This window comes from Cervus elaphus, chromosome 9, assembly GCF_910594005.1.
Source record: "Cervus elaphus chromosome 9, mCerEla1.1, whole genome shotgun sequence".
Taxonomy (NCBI): Eukaryota; Metazoa; Chordata; class Mammalia; order Artiodactyla; family Cervidae; genus Cervus; species Cervus elaphus.
This window is the reverse complement of record NC_057823.1, coordinates 20,092,640-20,107,364: the sequence shown is the minus strand read 5'-3', so window position 1 is coordinate 20,107,364 and position 14,725 is coordinate 20,092,640. Positions and strand designations below refer to the sequence as shown.

The following is a 14,725-nucleotide window of genomic DNA, read 5'->3' as shown; positions in this document are numbered from 1 at the left end:
CTATTATACACTTTAAACGTGTATGGTGAGTATGGTGGCATGTAAACATAACTTTTATATGCACTGGGAGATAAAAATTCATGTGACTCATTTTTATTGCCAATATTTGCTTTATTGCGGTGGTCTGGAATTGAACCTGCACTGTCTCTGAGGTCTGCCTATAAATGGTGCAAGAATTTGTGTTACAGAAACTGAGAGTTGTGTCACTGAGAAGTGGGGTTAGGTCAGGGAGGTGGTGGAACATGAAATAAGCCTCAGTGAGAAGCTAGGTTTGGTAGCGAGGAAAGACATGCTCATCAGTGCTGTGATGGGTATCCTTGTCTATCGCAAGATCCCGAGTTCAGTTCTCTGCCAAGCAGGTCCTAAATTGCTACTTAGAGGAATGTAAGGCTTAAGACAAGAAAATTCGATCCAGAGCAAGTCCAGCCTAGTTTCAAGTCCCATCTCAATCACTTCATAGCTGTGTTTCCATTGGCATATCACTCAGCCTCTCTGAGCTGAGCCAAATGTTTTCATCTTAAAAATGAGAACAAGAGAAAAATGATGACTCAGGAGTTCCCTGGCAGTCCAGTGATCAGGACTCAGCACTTTCACTTCCATGTCCTGGGTTCAGTCCTGGGTCTAGGAACTAAGATACCACAAAGTGTGGCCCAAAGACAAAAACAAAAAATAAAAAGCATCAGCATTTAATTAGGGAAAAAATGATGATGAAAATGAACATTTATGCATGTTTTCTGCACTGTTGTAAGTACTTTAAGCATTTTCATTGAATCCTCTTGGAATTGTTCCACATGATAGTTACTGTTAGTATCCTCATTTTAACAGAGGAGGAAATGGGCACGGAGCAGTTAACTATCTTGCCCAAGCTTAAACAGCCAGAAACTGGCAGAATTGTAACCACTACATCACAACATCATAGAGAAGCTGGTGTCTGGCATATCTTTAACACACAGAAAGTACCCCAATAAAATTAATTACAAATAATGGCATAGCGAAAGACTCAACTTGTCACCTCCACTCCTGGAAGTTGGAGCATCTCGGAACACCTATTATCAGTCCTGGTTCAGTGCAGGTAACAGGAACCTCTCAAGGTATGTCAAGCAGGAAAGTATTTAATACAGGGGCTTGGATGATCACAGAATTCTTGGAAGGGATGGAGGACTTGAAGTCAGGGGTTTCTGCCACTTGAATTTGGCTTCAAGATCACCCCTCTGCAGCTGAAATCCAGGGGTCATAAATTACCTTTGGCATTTCACCCCACATCCATGAAATTAAAGATCAGATAGTCAGAATGTGGAGTCCAACCACAGCTCACTCCTGTCTGCAGAACACTGGTATCTGCCTCCATCCTGCCTTTTAAAACCTTCATGTGTGCATCTCACTGGAGAACCTAAATGATGTTCAGGACCTTAGCCCCAAGAGATTATGGGAAATGTAGTTTGTAGATGTCTTACCCTGTAGGAATAGGGCATAGGTCAGGGATGAGAATGGGTGCTATGGATGCCGAAGGGTGATGATGAACAATGTCTAGTTCACACCGAGCACCCAAGGGAGAAAAAGTTTCCAAGCTCTATATACCCAAGCCAAGAGTCTGGATAGTTCTTTTTCCTGCCTGGGGGTTATACTGGTCTTTCTCTGAGGCCAACAATGTATCTCTTTTCTGACAGATGGAGTTCACCCTGTACCTCATCAGTCACGTGGGCACGATCATCTCACTGGTGTGTCTCGCCACGGCCATCATCACCTTCCTGGTGTGTCGCACCATCCGAAACCAGAACACCTACGTCCACCTGCACCTCTGCATATGCCTCTTCTTGGCCAAGATACTGTTTCTCACTGGTGCGGACAAGACCGACAACCAGGTCTCGTATCCCTCAGGCTGTGTCCCCATCCATCCCCACCATCTCCCCATCTGCTTCTGCTCCTCCTCACCTAACTCCCTCAATGCTAGTTTCCACCTCAGGACCTTTGCACATGCTTTTCCCTCTTTCCATGCTCATCTGCCAGCTTCTAGTTGATGCCTTCTTGTGATAGGTCTCAGTTTAGGATGATTTTTCTGATCATGTTATGTATGGGGGTGGTCTCTCTTCCTACTCTTTAAGCCTTTGGTTCTTACCTGGGATGATTCCATGCCCTCAGGGGACACTTGGCAATATCTGGAGATGTTGTTAGTTGTCATCTTTGGGAGGGGATGCTGCTAAACATCTTACAATGCACAGGACAGTCTCCCCCATCTTCCCACAGCAGAAAATAATAAGGCAATATTGTTACAAATGTCTTCCCTCGTGGCCTAGCTGGTAAAGAATCCGCCTGCAATGCAGGAGACCCGGGTTCAGTCCCTGGGTCAGGAAGATCCCCTGGAGAAGGAAATGGCAACCCAATCCAGTATTCTTGCCGGAAAATCCCATGGATGGAGGAGGTTACAGTCCATGGGGTCGCAAAGAGTCAGTGTTACAAATAGGGACTTCCCAGGTGGCTCAGTTAGTAAAGAATCCCCCTGCCAGTACAGGAGTCAAAGGAGACCTGGGTTCAATCCCTGGATCAGGAAGATCCCTGGAGGAAGAAATGGTTACCCATTCCATTCCTGCCTGGGGAATCCCATGAACTGAGAACCCTGGTGGGCTCGTCTGGGGTTACAAAGAATCAGACATGACTGAACACAGCACAGCAGTAGCAGTGTTATAAATATTAGTAATGCTACCATTGAGAAATGCTTTGTTTAAAAACTGAGATATAGTTGATTTACAGTGTTGTGACAATCTCTGTTATACAAAAAATTGACTCATTTATATACATATGTACATTTTTTTTAATTAATTTATTTATTTTTTCAGTGGGTTTTGTCATACATTGACATGAATCAGCAATAGATTTACACGTATTCCCCATCCCGATCCCCCCTCCCCCCTCCCTCTCCACCCGATTCCTCTGGGTCTTCCCAGTGCACCAGGTTCAAGCACTTGTCTCATGCATCCCACCTGGGCTGGTGACCTGTACATTCTTTTTTAATATTCTTTTCCATTATGGTTTATTACTAGATATTCAACATAGTTCTCTGTGCTATACAATAGGACCTTGTGTCTATCCATTCTAAATTTAATAATTTGCATCTTACAACCCCAAACTCCCAGTCCATCCCTCTCCCTCCCCCCACCTTGGTGACGATGAGTCTGCTCTCTATGTCTGTGAGTCTGTTTCTGTTTTGTAGGTAGGTTCATTTGTATCACAGTTTAGATTCCACATATAAATGATATCATACAGTAGTTGTTTCTCTTTCTGACTTACTTCACTTAGTGGGATCATCTCTAGTTGCATCCATAGGTGAGAATTTCTACTTTTTATCACTCTCTTTTGCATCTTTTCCCAGCACCTATTAATATTTGAAACCATATTGATTTTTTTTGTTGTTTTACTTATTGTGTATCTACCTCTTCCACAAGACTGTGTGCCCCATGAGAACAAGAACTTTTGGCCAATTAAGCTCCAATAACTGTGTCAGAAACAGTAGGTTCTCAGGGTATTTCCAAAGGAAGCACTAGTGACGTTTCAGGTGGGATGATCATTCTTGAAGCAGAACTACCCTCTCACTACGGGATGTTTCACTTCCTAGACCCCTTGGGAGCCAAAGGCTAGTAGCACTCCCCACCTCTTATCATGGGACCTAGGGTGAACAAAATATTCCTGTAAAGAAGCAGGTAAAAGTATCTTTAATTTTGCAGATGCTGTGGTCTCCATTGGCAACTACTCAACTATGCCATTTTAGCATGAAAACAGCCATGTTGTTGTTTAGTCACTCAGTCGAGTCTGACTCTCTGAGACCCCATGGACTGTACCCTGTCAGGCTCCTCTATCCATGGGGCAAGAATACTGGAATGGGTTGCCATTTCCTTCTCCAGGGGATCTTTCTGACCCAGAGGCTGAACCTCCCCCCACCCATCTCCTGGCATTGGCACACGGGTTCTTTACCCACTGAGAAACCAGGGAAGCCTGAAAGCGGCCATAGAGATACATAAATGGGGAAGGCTGTGTGTCAATGAGATGTTAATTACAAAACCTGCAACCGGTCCATGGCTGTAGTTTGTAGATCCCTTCTCCTCCCCCCACCCCTGTATCTTCAAACATTCCCTAAAGTAGGGTGATCATCTATCTGTTTTTCTCTCAGACTCTCCCAGTTTTAGCACTGGAAGTTGTACATCCTGAGGAAACTCATTTCTAGGGAAATCAGAGTGATTGGTGTCCCTACTAAAGGGATGGAACTACCTGTAGTGAAGAATATATCTATAAATATTTGTGGAATGAATGAAGAGGCCGTGTTTGGGGAAGTCCAGTCAAAGTAGCCCCTTTATGGTTTTTTTTTTAATCAGAAGATAATTGCTTTACAATTTTGTGCTGGCTTCTGCCATACATCAACATGAATCAGAGAAGGAGGCAGGACACAACCCTGAAACAATGACATAGCTGTCGAGGATACAATATAAACTGATTAGACCCAACTAGGTCCAAGATGGCAGAAGATTCAACTTGCGGTAGACCTTGAGCCTCATTATACACTACTGTAATACATAGGATGCTAAATGACCACCCACAGGCACCCAGGTCCACCATCAAAGACTAAAAAGTGGGCAGTGGCCCAATTCCTGGAAATCCCTGCTCCTTCCCCCAAATATATAGTTGAAATAATCCTCCTACTTGTTAGCCTATGAAATTACCCAGCCCATAAAAACTAACCACCCTGTGTTCACAGCTGCTTTCTTCTTTTGAGACGGACAGAATTCTGTCATGGAATGTGTGTGTGTGTGTGTGTGTGTGTGTGTGTGGTGTGTGGTGTGCATGCCCAGTCATGTCTGACTTTTTGTGACCACATGGACTGTAGCCCACCAGGTTCCTCTGTCCATGGGATTCTCAAGGCAAGAATACAGGAGTGGGTTGCCATGCCCTCCTCCAGGAGATCTTCCCAACCCAGGGATTGAACCCATGTGTCTTGCATCTCCATTCTTTACCACTGAGCCACTTGGGAAGCTATATGGAATGTATAGATATACATTCTAAATAAATAATGCACACTCTAAATAAATCCACTTCTTACCTATCAAAAGCAACAAAAACAGCAACAGAGGAACTGCTTCTCCGCCCTCTTCCTCTGAACATACTCCCTGGAGTAAGGGAGACTGAAGGTGCCTGATTCTTCTCCGCAGATGGGCTGCGCCCTCATCGCAGGCTTTCTGCACTACCTTTTCCTTGCATGCTTCTTCTGGATGCTGGTGGAGGCTGTGATGCTCTTCCTTATGGTCAGGAACCTGAAAGTGGTGAATTACTTCAGTACTCGGAACATCAAGATGCTGTATCTCTGCACCTTTGGCTATGGGCTCCCGGGGCTAGTGGTGGCTGTCTCTGCTGGCTTACAACCACAGGGTTATGGGATGTATAATCGGTAAGTGACATTCTTCTCTTTCCCTGAAAAGTATTGTTGTTATTAATTATTCCATGGTGATAATTAAATGAACACACAAAAGAGCAATAACAGGAGCAGTAGTCATGCCTACCATTTACTGAGCTCTTACTTTATGGGCTGTAGGTCTCAGGGCTGCCATGGGCAGTAGCACAGTTTGTGCACTGCACAAATCCGGAAGCCATTGTTTGCACTATAGTATCGGTGGGTAGTGGCAATGTAAACAGTAAACTTGATTGCAAAGTTTTCAGTTCGTGGACTCTAGAGCCAACTTGCTTGGGTCTGGATCCTGGCTACACCACTGTCTAGCTGTGCTCCCTTGGGCAAGTTACTTAAACTCTGTATGCTCTCATTTCCTCATCTATTATATGCAAGCTGATGACAATGCCTATATTATAGTGTTATTGTGAGTGTTGAATGAGTTAGTATCTGCAAAATATTTAGACAGTGTCTGGCACAATGTAAAGCATTATACATGTTATTATTGCCACCATTCTTTTGCCATGGTCTCTTTTTTTTTTTTTCATTTAGTTTTTAATTGGAGGAAAATTGCTTTACAATGTTGTGTTGGTTTCTACCATACAACAATGTGAATCAATCATAAGTATGTATTTGTCCCCTCCCTCATCAGCCTCCCTCCCCTCTACCACCCCACTCTCTCTAGGTTGTCACAGAGCACCAAGCTGGGCTCCCTGTATTACACAGCAGCCTCTCACTAACAACCCCACGGACAATAGGAGCCTGGCAGGCTACAGTCCATAGGGTTGCAAAGAGTCAGACAGGAGTGAAGCAATTTAGCATGCTTGCACTGGCTATCTATTTTACACATGAGTGTGTGTATATGTCAATGCTACTTTCTCAATTCGTCCCACCCTCTCCTTCCTCCACTGTGTTCACAAATCTGTTCTCTACATCTGCATCTTCATTCCTTCTCTGCAAATATGTTCATCAGTACCATTTTTCTAGATTCTACGTATATGCATTATTATACAGTATTTGTTTTTCTCTTTCTGACTTACTTTGCTTTGTATAATAGGCTCTAGGTACATCCACCTCACTACAACTGACCCAAATTGGTCCCTTTTTATGGCTTAAAAATATTCTGCATGGTCTGTTTTAAAGTGAGGTAGATTTATCGAAGGTCCTATGTGAGAAGATAGTAGTTACAGTTGTTGTTCAGTCTCTCAGCCGTGTCCAACTCTTTGTGACCCCATGGACTACAGCACGCCAGGTTTCCCTGTCCTTCACTATTTCTGGAATTTACTCAAACTCATGTCCATTGAGTCAGTGATGCCAGCCAACCATCTCCTCTGTCACCCCCTTCTCCTCCTGCCCTCAATCTTTCCCAGCATCAGGGTCTTTTCCAATGAGTCAGCTCTTCTTATCAGGTGGCCAAAGTATTGGAGCTTCAACTTCAACATCAATCCTTCCAATGAATATTCAGGGTTGATTTCCTTTAGGATTGACTGGTTTAATCTCCTTGCTGTCCAAGGGACTCTCAAGAGTCTTCTCCAGTACCATAGTACAAAAGCATTAATTCTTCAGCACTCAGCCTTCTTTATGGTCCAACTCTTGGACCATACATGACTACTGGAAAAACCATAACTTTGACTATATGGACCTTTGTCAACAAAGTCTGGGCTCACTAAAATCATTCTTTTCATTTGCATCCCAGCTATCTGGGGCCAATATCCTGGTTTTTCACATTCCCACCCCTAGGTCTTCAGTGCTCACCAAGGGGAGTGGTTTATGGCTGCCTGATAGCAGGTATTGTTTTTCCTGATCGCCCTCCAGGCTCAGAAATTCACTTTTGGAGGACTGGAATCGCTGATGGCTGTGACATCCTTGTTTACTGATATGTCAGGAAACACTCCATTTCTCACTTCATTTCTATTAACAAATAATTACAGAATGCCTCATCCATGCCAGGCTTTGCACTGCGTGATGGGTATTCAGAGATAAACAAAACATTCAAAGTCCAAATTCTCCTGCAGCTCATAGTCTAGTAGGGAAAGATAGACAATGTAAACAAACAACTGAGCAAGATAATTTATGATACTGATAGATGTCATGAAAAAAAAAAAAGCAGCAAATTCTGCTAGGAAAGGACCAGACACAGTGTGACTTTTGAGAGGAGGTGATATTTGAGCTGAATGACAAAGTGTACCGTGGAGAGTTCTGGAGAGAGAGAGTACAAAGGTTATGAACTGAGAAATGATCTCTATCCCAGGCGTTAAGAGCACATTTCAGGAACGTTCACTAAGGAAGAAGGTCTGAAAGAAAATTTTCACTTCAACCTCATCCTCCAGTACTCTTCCATAAGCATATCTGGCAGGGCATGAGTCATTTGAGGGTTGGGACTTAGATACAATGACTGACTCCTGTTTTTCTTCATAGCTGCTGGCTGAATACAGAAACAGGGTTCATCTGGAGCTTCCTGGGGCCGGTGTGCACAATTATAGTGGTAAGCTGATTGCTTGGTTTGGTGTATTTTGGAGGAGGATCAAAGAGACCCAGGGCTTCCCAGGTGCGCTTTGTGGTAAAGAACCCGCCTGCCAATGCAGGAGATGTAAGAAAAGTGGGTTCAATCCCTGGGTCGGGAAGATCCCCTGGAGGAGGGCATGGCAACCCACTCCAGTATTCTTGCCTGGAGAATCCTATGGACAGGGGAGCCTGGCGGGCTGCAGTCCACGGGGTTGCAAAGAGTCGGACACAACTGAGCACTAATACACGTGGTAAGGGACTCAGCCACTTTGATTTGTCAAATCACTTGCTTTCGTCAGAGACTCAAAAACAGGCAGATGAGTGGGAAAGTTTTATAGAGAAAAAAGGGAAGGCTTCAGGTATGCCCTGCTCAGAGGCTGTTGACACAAGGACTCTACAGGTAGGCTGACTAAATGCAGGGCATCCTAGGTAATCGGTAAGGGTTACATACTGGCTTTCTCCTTTTGGCCCTACGTTGGAAGCAGAGGCAGAAATGAGGGAGGCTGTCAATTATCAGTCAAGTCCTAATCCTCTGGGGTTGGTTGCTGAAGGAGTTATTGTTTGGGCTTCCTGGAGTGGTTACTGCAGACTGTAGATCAAAGTTCTCTTTTCATAAATGGTCTGACCATCATCCATTTGTATATCCAGACTTTCCATCCCTTCTGCTTGGCTCCGCAGGTCAACTCCATCCTCCTGACTTGGACGCTATGTATCCTGAGGCAGAAGCTTTCTAGTGTCAGTGCGGAAGTCTCCACGCTCAAAGACACCAGGTACAGTCCAGCCTCGCTTTCCCCTCATCTTCTTGTCTCCTTTCCTTCTTTCCCCAAATATTCACTGAGTACCTTTTGTAAGCCTGGTCCCGCACTCCAAATGGAATATAGCCCAGTGTCTAGATCAGGAAGGCACGTGAAGCATGCCTTAGCACCATTGCTAGGAGGAACGAGTTATTCCAATACTAAAATCTGTTGACAATACCTTTTTTTAAGATACAGTGTTTCAGTGTAAGGATGGAACACAGTTTATTTAAATGATCTGGTGGCTCAGATGGTTAAGAATCCACCTGCCATGTGGAAGACCTGAGTTTGATCCCTGGGTTGGGAAGATCCCCCGGAGAAGAGCACTCTAGTATTCTTGCCTGGAGAATTCCATAGACAGAGGAGCCTGGCAGGCTACAGCCCATGGGGTCACAAAGAGTCAGATCCCACTGAGTGACTGAACACACACACCAACTCCAAACTCTCAGTTCACCCCTCCCCCACACCCCCTCCTCCTTGGTAACCACAAGTCTGTTCTCCGTGTCTGTGAGTCTGTTTGTTTTGTAGATAGCTTCATTTGTGCCATATTTCAAATTCCCCATACAAGTGATATCATATGGTATTTGTCTTTCTCTGTCTGACTTACTTCACTTAGTATGATCATCTCTAGGTCCATCCAAGTTGCTGCAAATGGCATTATTTCATCCTTTTTCAGGGCCGTGTAATATTCCATTGTCTATATGTACCATATCTTCTTTATGCATCCGTCTGCTGATGACCATTTAGGTTGCTTCCATGGCGTGGCTACTTTATGTCCAGCCTTTTATTACCATAGACAATATTGCATTAAATACATGTGTCCACACATCTTTGTGACCATGTGTATCTGTAGGCCAATTGCCTTTTCAATGGCTGTAGGATTTGACTTCCCTACCTCTAGGCTTGGAAACCTGTGTTCCACATTTATTCTTACCCAGGTGATGGGTCACATGGTGGTAACCTCAGAGTATACCTGGGAACATGGTGGCCCATGAGGATGACAGCCAGAACTATATCCTCTGCAAATCTTCCCCTCCAGGTTACTGACCTTCAAAGCCTTTGCCCAGATCTTCATCTTGGGGTGCTCCTGGGTGTTGGGCATTTTCCAGATTGGACCCGTGGCCAATATCATGGCTTATCTGTTCACCATCATCAACAGCTTGCAGGGGGCCTTCATCTTCCTCATTCATTGTCTGCTCAACCGCCAGGTGTGTACCTGCTGCCCTCCCAGCCCCACTCCTTCCCAGGGAGCTTGCCCCTGCCACACACACTCCCCCTGTATCTAAGAGTGATTCATCTCCCCGTGGTGTGCATCCGCCTTCAGGTACGGGAAGAATACAGAAGATGCATGACCAGGAAGACTAAACCCAGCTCTGAGACCCAGACCTCAGGGATCTTACTGTCATCCATTCCCTCCACTTCCAAGACGGTGAGAGATTGTGTGTTGTCAGCATGTTCTGGTCAAACCAAGTGTTATGTGTTGAGTACCTGCTGTAAGCTAAGCATCTGTTGTTATTCAGTCACTCATTCGTGTCCAACTCTTTGTGACCCCATGGACTGCAGCACAATAGGCTTTCCTGTCCTTCACTATCTCTCAGAGTTTGCTCAAACTTATGTCCATTGAGTTGGTGATAACCATCCAACCATCTCATCTTATGTTGTCCCCTTCTCCTACTGCCCTCAATCTTTCCTAGCATCAGGGTCTTTTGCAGTGAGTTGACTCCTCCCATCAGGTGGCCAAAGTACTGGAGCTTCAGCTTCAGCATCAGTCCTTGCAATGAGTAGTCAGGGTTGGTTTCCTTTAGGATTGACTGGTTTGATCTCCTTGCTGTCCAAGGGACTCTTAAGAGTTTTCTCTAGCGCTGCAGTTCAAAAGCAGAGAAGGAAATGGCAACCCATTCCAGTGTTCTTGTCTCGAGGGTTCCATGGACAGAGGAGCCTGGTGGGCTGCAGTCCATGGGGTCGCAAGAGTCAGACATGACTGAGTGACTAAACCACCACCCCCACAATTCAAAAGCATCAATTTTTTGGTGCTCAGCCTTATTTAGGGTTCAACTCTTGTATCCGTATATGGCTACTGGAAAAACCATAGCTTTGACATTCATGTGTATGAACTCATTTGATAAACTGTGGTATTTAAAAGTGGGGATTGGGGAACTAGGCTGCCTGGGTTTAAATCCCAGCTCTGTGCTTCAGTAGCTGTGCAAACTACAAAAGATAAAATCATGACTCGTGGATATGAAATAAGCATATGTTAAGGATTTTATTCTGCTTATTAATCATTGAAGGAATGAAGAGATGTTGTAACTGGCTCATAAGAGAATGCAAAGAACAGACATGTCTGTGTATTCCATCACACATATAATATATACAGTGTATACATAATGCATAGCACTCATATAATGTATGCAATGTTCACAATGTATACATAATACATAATATTATTCTACTTTTAATTTATATATATGCATGCTCTTTGTGTTGTCTTTTGAACCAGTTATAACATCTGCCTGGTTTCCTCATTGGTAAATAAATGTAATATATATAATATGACATAATTATATATCATACAATTATATTCATAATTATACATAAACAGATATCACATCTAATTATTCATATTATAATATATAAATTTTATATTTGTTATTGTTGTTTAGTTGCTAAGACATGTCACACTCTTTGTGACTCCATGGACTATAGTCTGCCAGGCTCCTCTGTCCATGGGATTTCCCAGGTAGGAACACTGGAGTAGGTTGCCATTTCCTACTCCAGGGGATCTTCCCAACCCAGGGATTGAACCCATGTCTCTTGCATTGGCATGTGGCTTCTTTACCACTGAGCCACAGGGAAGCCCAACTATATATTAATAAATATAAACATATATAAGTATAAATACATATAAGTATACAAATACATGTAAGTACAAATATATAAGTATAAATACATATATAAAAATTTTATATGTAATATATAAATCATACATATAATTGTATATACAGCCTTTGTATATGTAATTATTCATATTGTATAATATATGCATTTCAAATTATGTACTATATAAATATAAATTTATATTATATATAAATTGTACATAAAATTTAAATATATGGACATTATATATAATTATTCATATTATTTAATATATATAATGTACATATAATGTAAATATTCAGAAGTTATATAGAATCATTTATATTACATAACACATAAAATTCATAATTGTGTTTATTTGTGTATTAATATATTATAATACATATACAATCACAATAATACCAAAATGAATGCACAATTAGAGGCAAAACTATTTTTTCCATGAACTTATTTCCCATCACTGTCAGTTGTTTAAACCTGATAAAATTGTTAAGTAGTTCCACTATAGATCAGAGCCAGATAACCTGAAGGGGAGGAGGTATCCCCTGACAACACATCATTTTCCATCAAAGTGCACATTGTCTTCTACACAGTGGATCTCATCCAGTCTCATGGCTATACCACCAACTATTAGCAATGACTCCCAAAATTTAAATAATGTGCTGTCCAGCCCTGTCTCCTGAATTATATACTCGTATAACCTACCACCTACCAAATGCCTACTTAGATATCTAATAGATATTTCAGAGGTAGCCTGTCCCAAATGAGCTTCTCATTTGCAATATGTCACATCATCAGATTCCCCCACCTCTCATTTCCACAGAGGGTCCTCTATTTTTCTATTGTTCAAGAGTGAAGTTGTGAAATTGACGTTGACTCTGCTTGACTCTGCTTTTCGTCTCCCCTTCCCTCATCTCTGCTCCCTCAGCAAATCCTGCTGACTCTTCCTCAAAATAGATCTAGAATCTGGTTGCTTCTTTTTCCCTTCATTCCTTCTACTGTGGTCCAAGTCCTATTGTCTCTATCCACAATGATGGAAATAAGCTCAAAAGAAATCTACCTTGCTGCCTCTCTAATCTTTTCCCTGTCTTATCTTGCTCAGGTCTCCTTGTAGCAACCGGAGGGTGCTCGTGAACGCCCAAGTCAGATATCTTCCCTTCTCTACCTACAACACTCCATGGCTCCCACCTTATTCAGAGTCAAAGCCAACGTCCTCCTTGTGGCCCACAGGACCTTGTCTGATCTAATTCTCTTTTCCTTCCTGTCCTGTCATCTACTAATAGACCCCTCATTTCACTCTGCTCCACCCACACTGGGCTGCTCAAGATTCTTTAGACATGCCAGGCTCACTTCCTCTTTTGGAGTCTTGAACTGAATGTTCTTGAATGCCTTGAATGTTTTTGTCCTGACACCCACATAGACAACTCCCTCACTTCCTTCAAATCTCTGTTCCAGTCATTTCTTTTCAATAGAATTTCCTCTGATAACTCCATTTTGTGCAGCTTCCTATTCACCCACCCAGGTATTCATGCTTGTCCCACACCCTTATCTTGATTTTCTTTTCAGTACTTTCTACTTTCTAACACTACAATTTCCTTATTTATTTGCATTTATCTTTTGTGGTCCTACATCTCCTACCAGAATGTCTTATTATTTTTCCCCTCTGATGTATTCCAAGAACAAGTAACTAAGATCCAGTAGCTTAAAAGGCGAAAGATTTATACGATCTGAAGAGAAACCAGAGTATGATCCAGTGGCTTAAATAAATAGGAAATTATTTTTATTGCAAGAATAGAAGCTCAGAGTTAGGCATTTCTGGTATTGGTTCTGTTGCTTGGCAAGGTTGCTAAGGATCTAAACTCTTCCTAGTTTTCCATCTGACCAATAACATGCTGACTTTTCATCAATTATTTTCATGGTTACAAGGTGGCTGCCATAGCTCCAGTCATCATGACCATGTTCAAGGCAGGAAGGAGAATGATGGGACAGAGTGGCAAACTCACCTTTCAACCCTCTCTCTTCAACGGGAAACAAAAGCTTTTCCAGAAGCCCCTTAGTGGATTTCCCTTTCACCTAATTGGTCAGAACCGTATCACATGAACACTCATAGTTACAGAGAAATTTGACAAAACAAGTATTTCTAGCTTCTAGAATGGGAACATCAATAGTCAAGAGGCTGAGAATAGCTTTTGAGTTTGTCAGCAGTGCCTGCCACACTGGAGGTAATCATTGTTAACATTTTAATGTTTATCCTTCTAGTTTTTGTTGCCATATTTATCTCTGCCTATATTTGTAAGACCTGTGCCCACATACGTATGATCCCTGAGTTCAAATTGTACTAATCCTGCCATTGATTCTGACTCTGATTTCTCTCACAGGGTTGAAGTCCCTTCTTGCTTTCAAACACACAACGGAACAACATCTCAGGAAACCAGGTGCCTGCAGAAGCCTTCTCTGAAATCTCTCCTCAGCTTAGTGTGGAAATGCAGTATCTCGCCAGCCCTAGAACTCTCTGGGCAATTTGGATTATGGATGATTGGGTGGGGAGGTCTTCCCATGGCTTCCTTCCCTGGTGAGAAAAGAAGAGCTTCTGTTCCAGCTTACCATTTTATCTTCCGTTTTCTGCAACTCTGACTTTTCAGAGTTTTGTGGAGATAACAGATCCCAGTGCAATGGCAGGACCAAGGACTTCTGGCTACCACTTTGATTTGTCCTAAGTCCATTGATGTGTGGCTTTAAGCATGCCTCTCCAGCTTCTATCACATGCTTCACACACAGAGTAACCCTCAATAAATGATTTGTTTTCTGACTGGCTGGCTTGCTTTTCAACGAAGAACCCTCCAGCTCTTTTTAAAACTTACCCCCCGCCTGGTACTGGGGTATAGCCGATTAACAAACAGTGTTGTGATAGTTTCAGGTGAACATCAAAGGGACTCAGCCACACACACACATGTATCCATTCTCCCTCAAACTCCCCTCCCATCCAGGCTGCCACATAACCCTGAGCAGAGTTCTCTGTGCTATACCGTAGGTCCTTGTTGGTTACCCATTTTAAATACAGCAGGGTAACATGTCCATCACATACTCCCCCCTGGTAGCCATAAGTTCATTCTCTAAGTCTGTG

The 14,725-nt window shown here is 42.9% G+C and overlaps 1 protein-coding gene across 1 annotated transcript in view; it reads left to right on the top strand.

Annotated features, from left to right (window-relative positions):
• The window catches only part of LOC122700722 (fibrillin-1-like), an 88,622-nt gene extending 74,212 nt beyond the window's left edge, over positions 1 to 14,410 (top strand). The window contains exons 52-58 of the mRNA XM_043913792.1: positions 1,668 to 1,862; positions 5,196 to 5,431; positions 7,847 to 7,913; positions 8,612 to 8,703; positions 9,767 to 9,935; positions 10,052 to 10,156; positions 13,980 to 14,410. Coding sequence (XP_043769727.1) covers positions 1,668 to 1,862; positions 5,196 to 5,431; positions 7,847 to 7,913; positions 8,612 to 8,703; positions 9,767 to 9,935; positions 10,052 to 10,156; positions 13,980 to 13,985 — 870 coding nt within the window. The 3' untranslated portion in view covers positions 13,986 to 14,410. The remainder of the gene's footprint in view (positions 1 to 1,667; positions 1,863 to 5,195; positions 5,432 to 7,846; positions 7,914 to 8,611; positions 8,704 to 9,766; positions 9,936 to 10,051; positions 10,157 to 13,979) is intronic.
• The last annotated feature ends 315 nt before the right edge of the window (positions 14,411 to 14,725 follow it).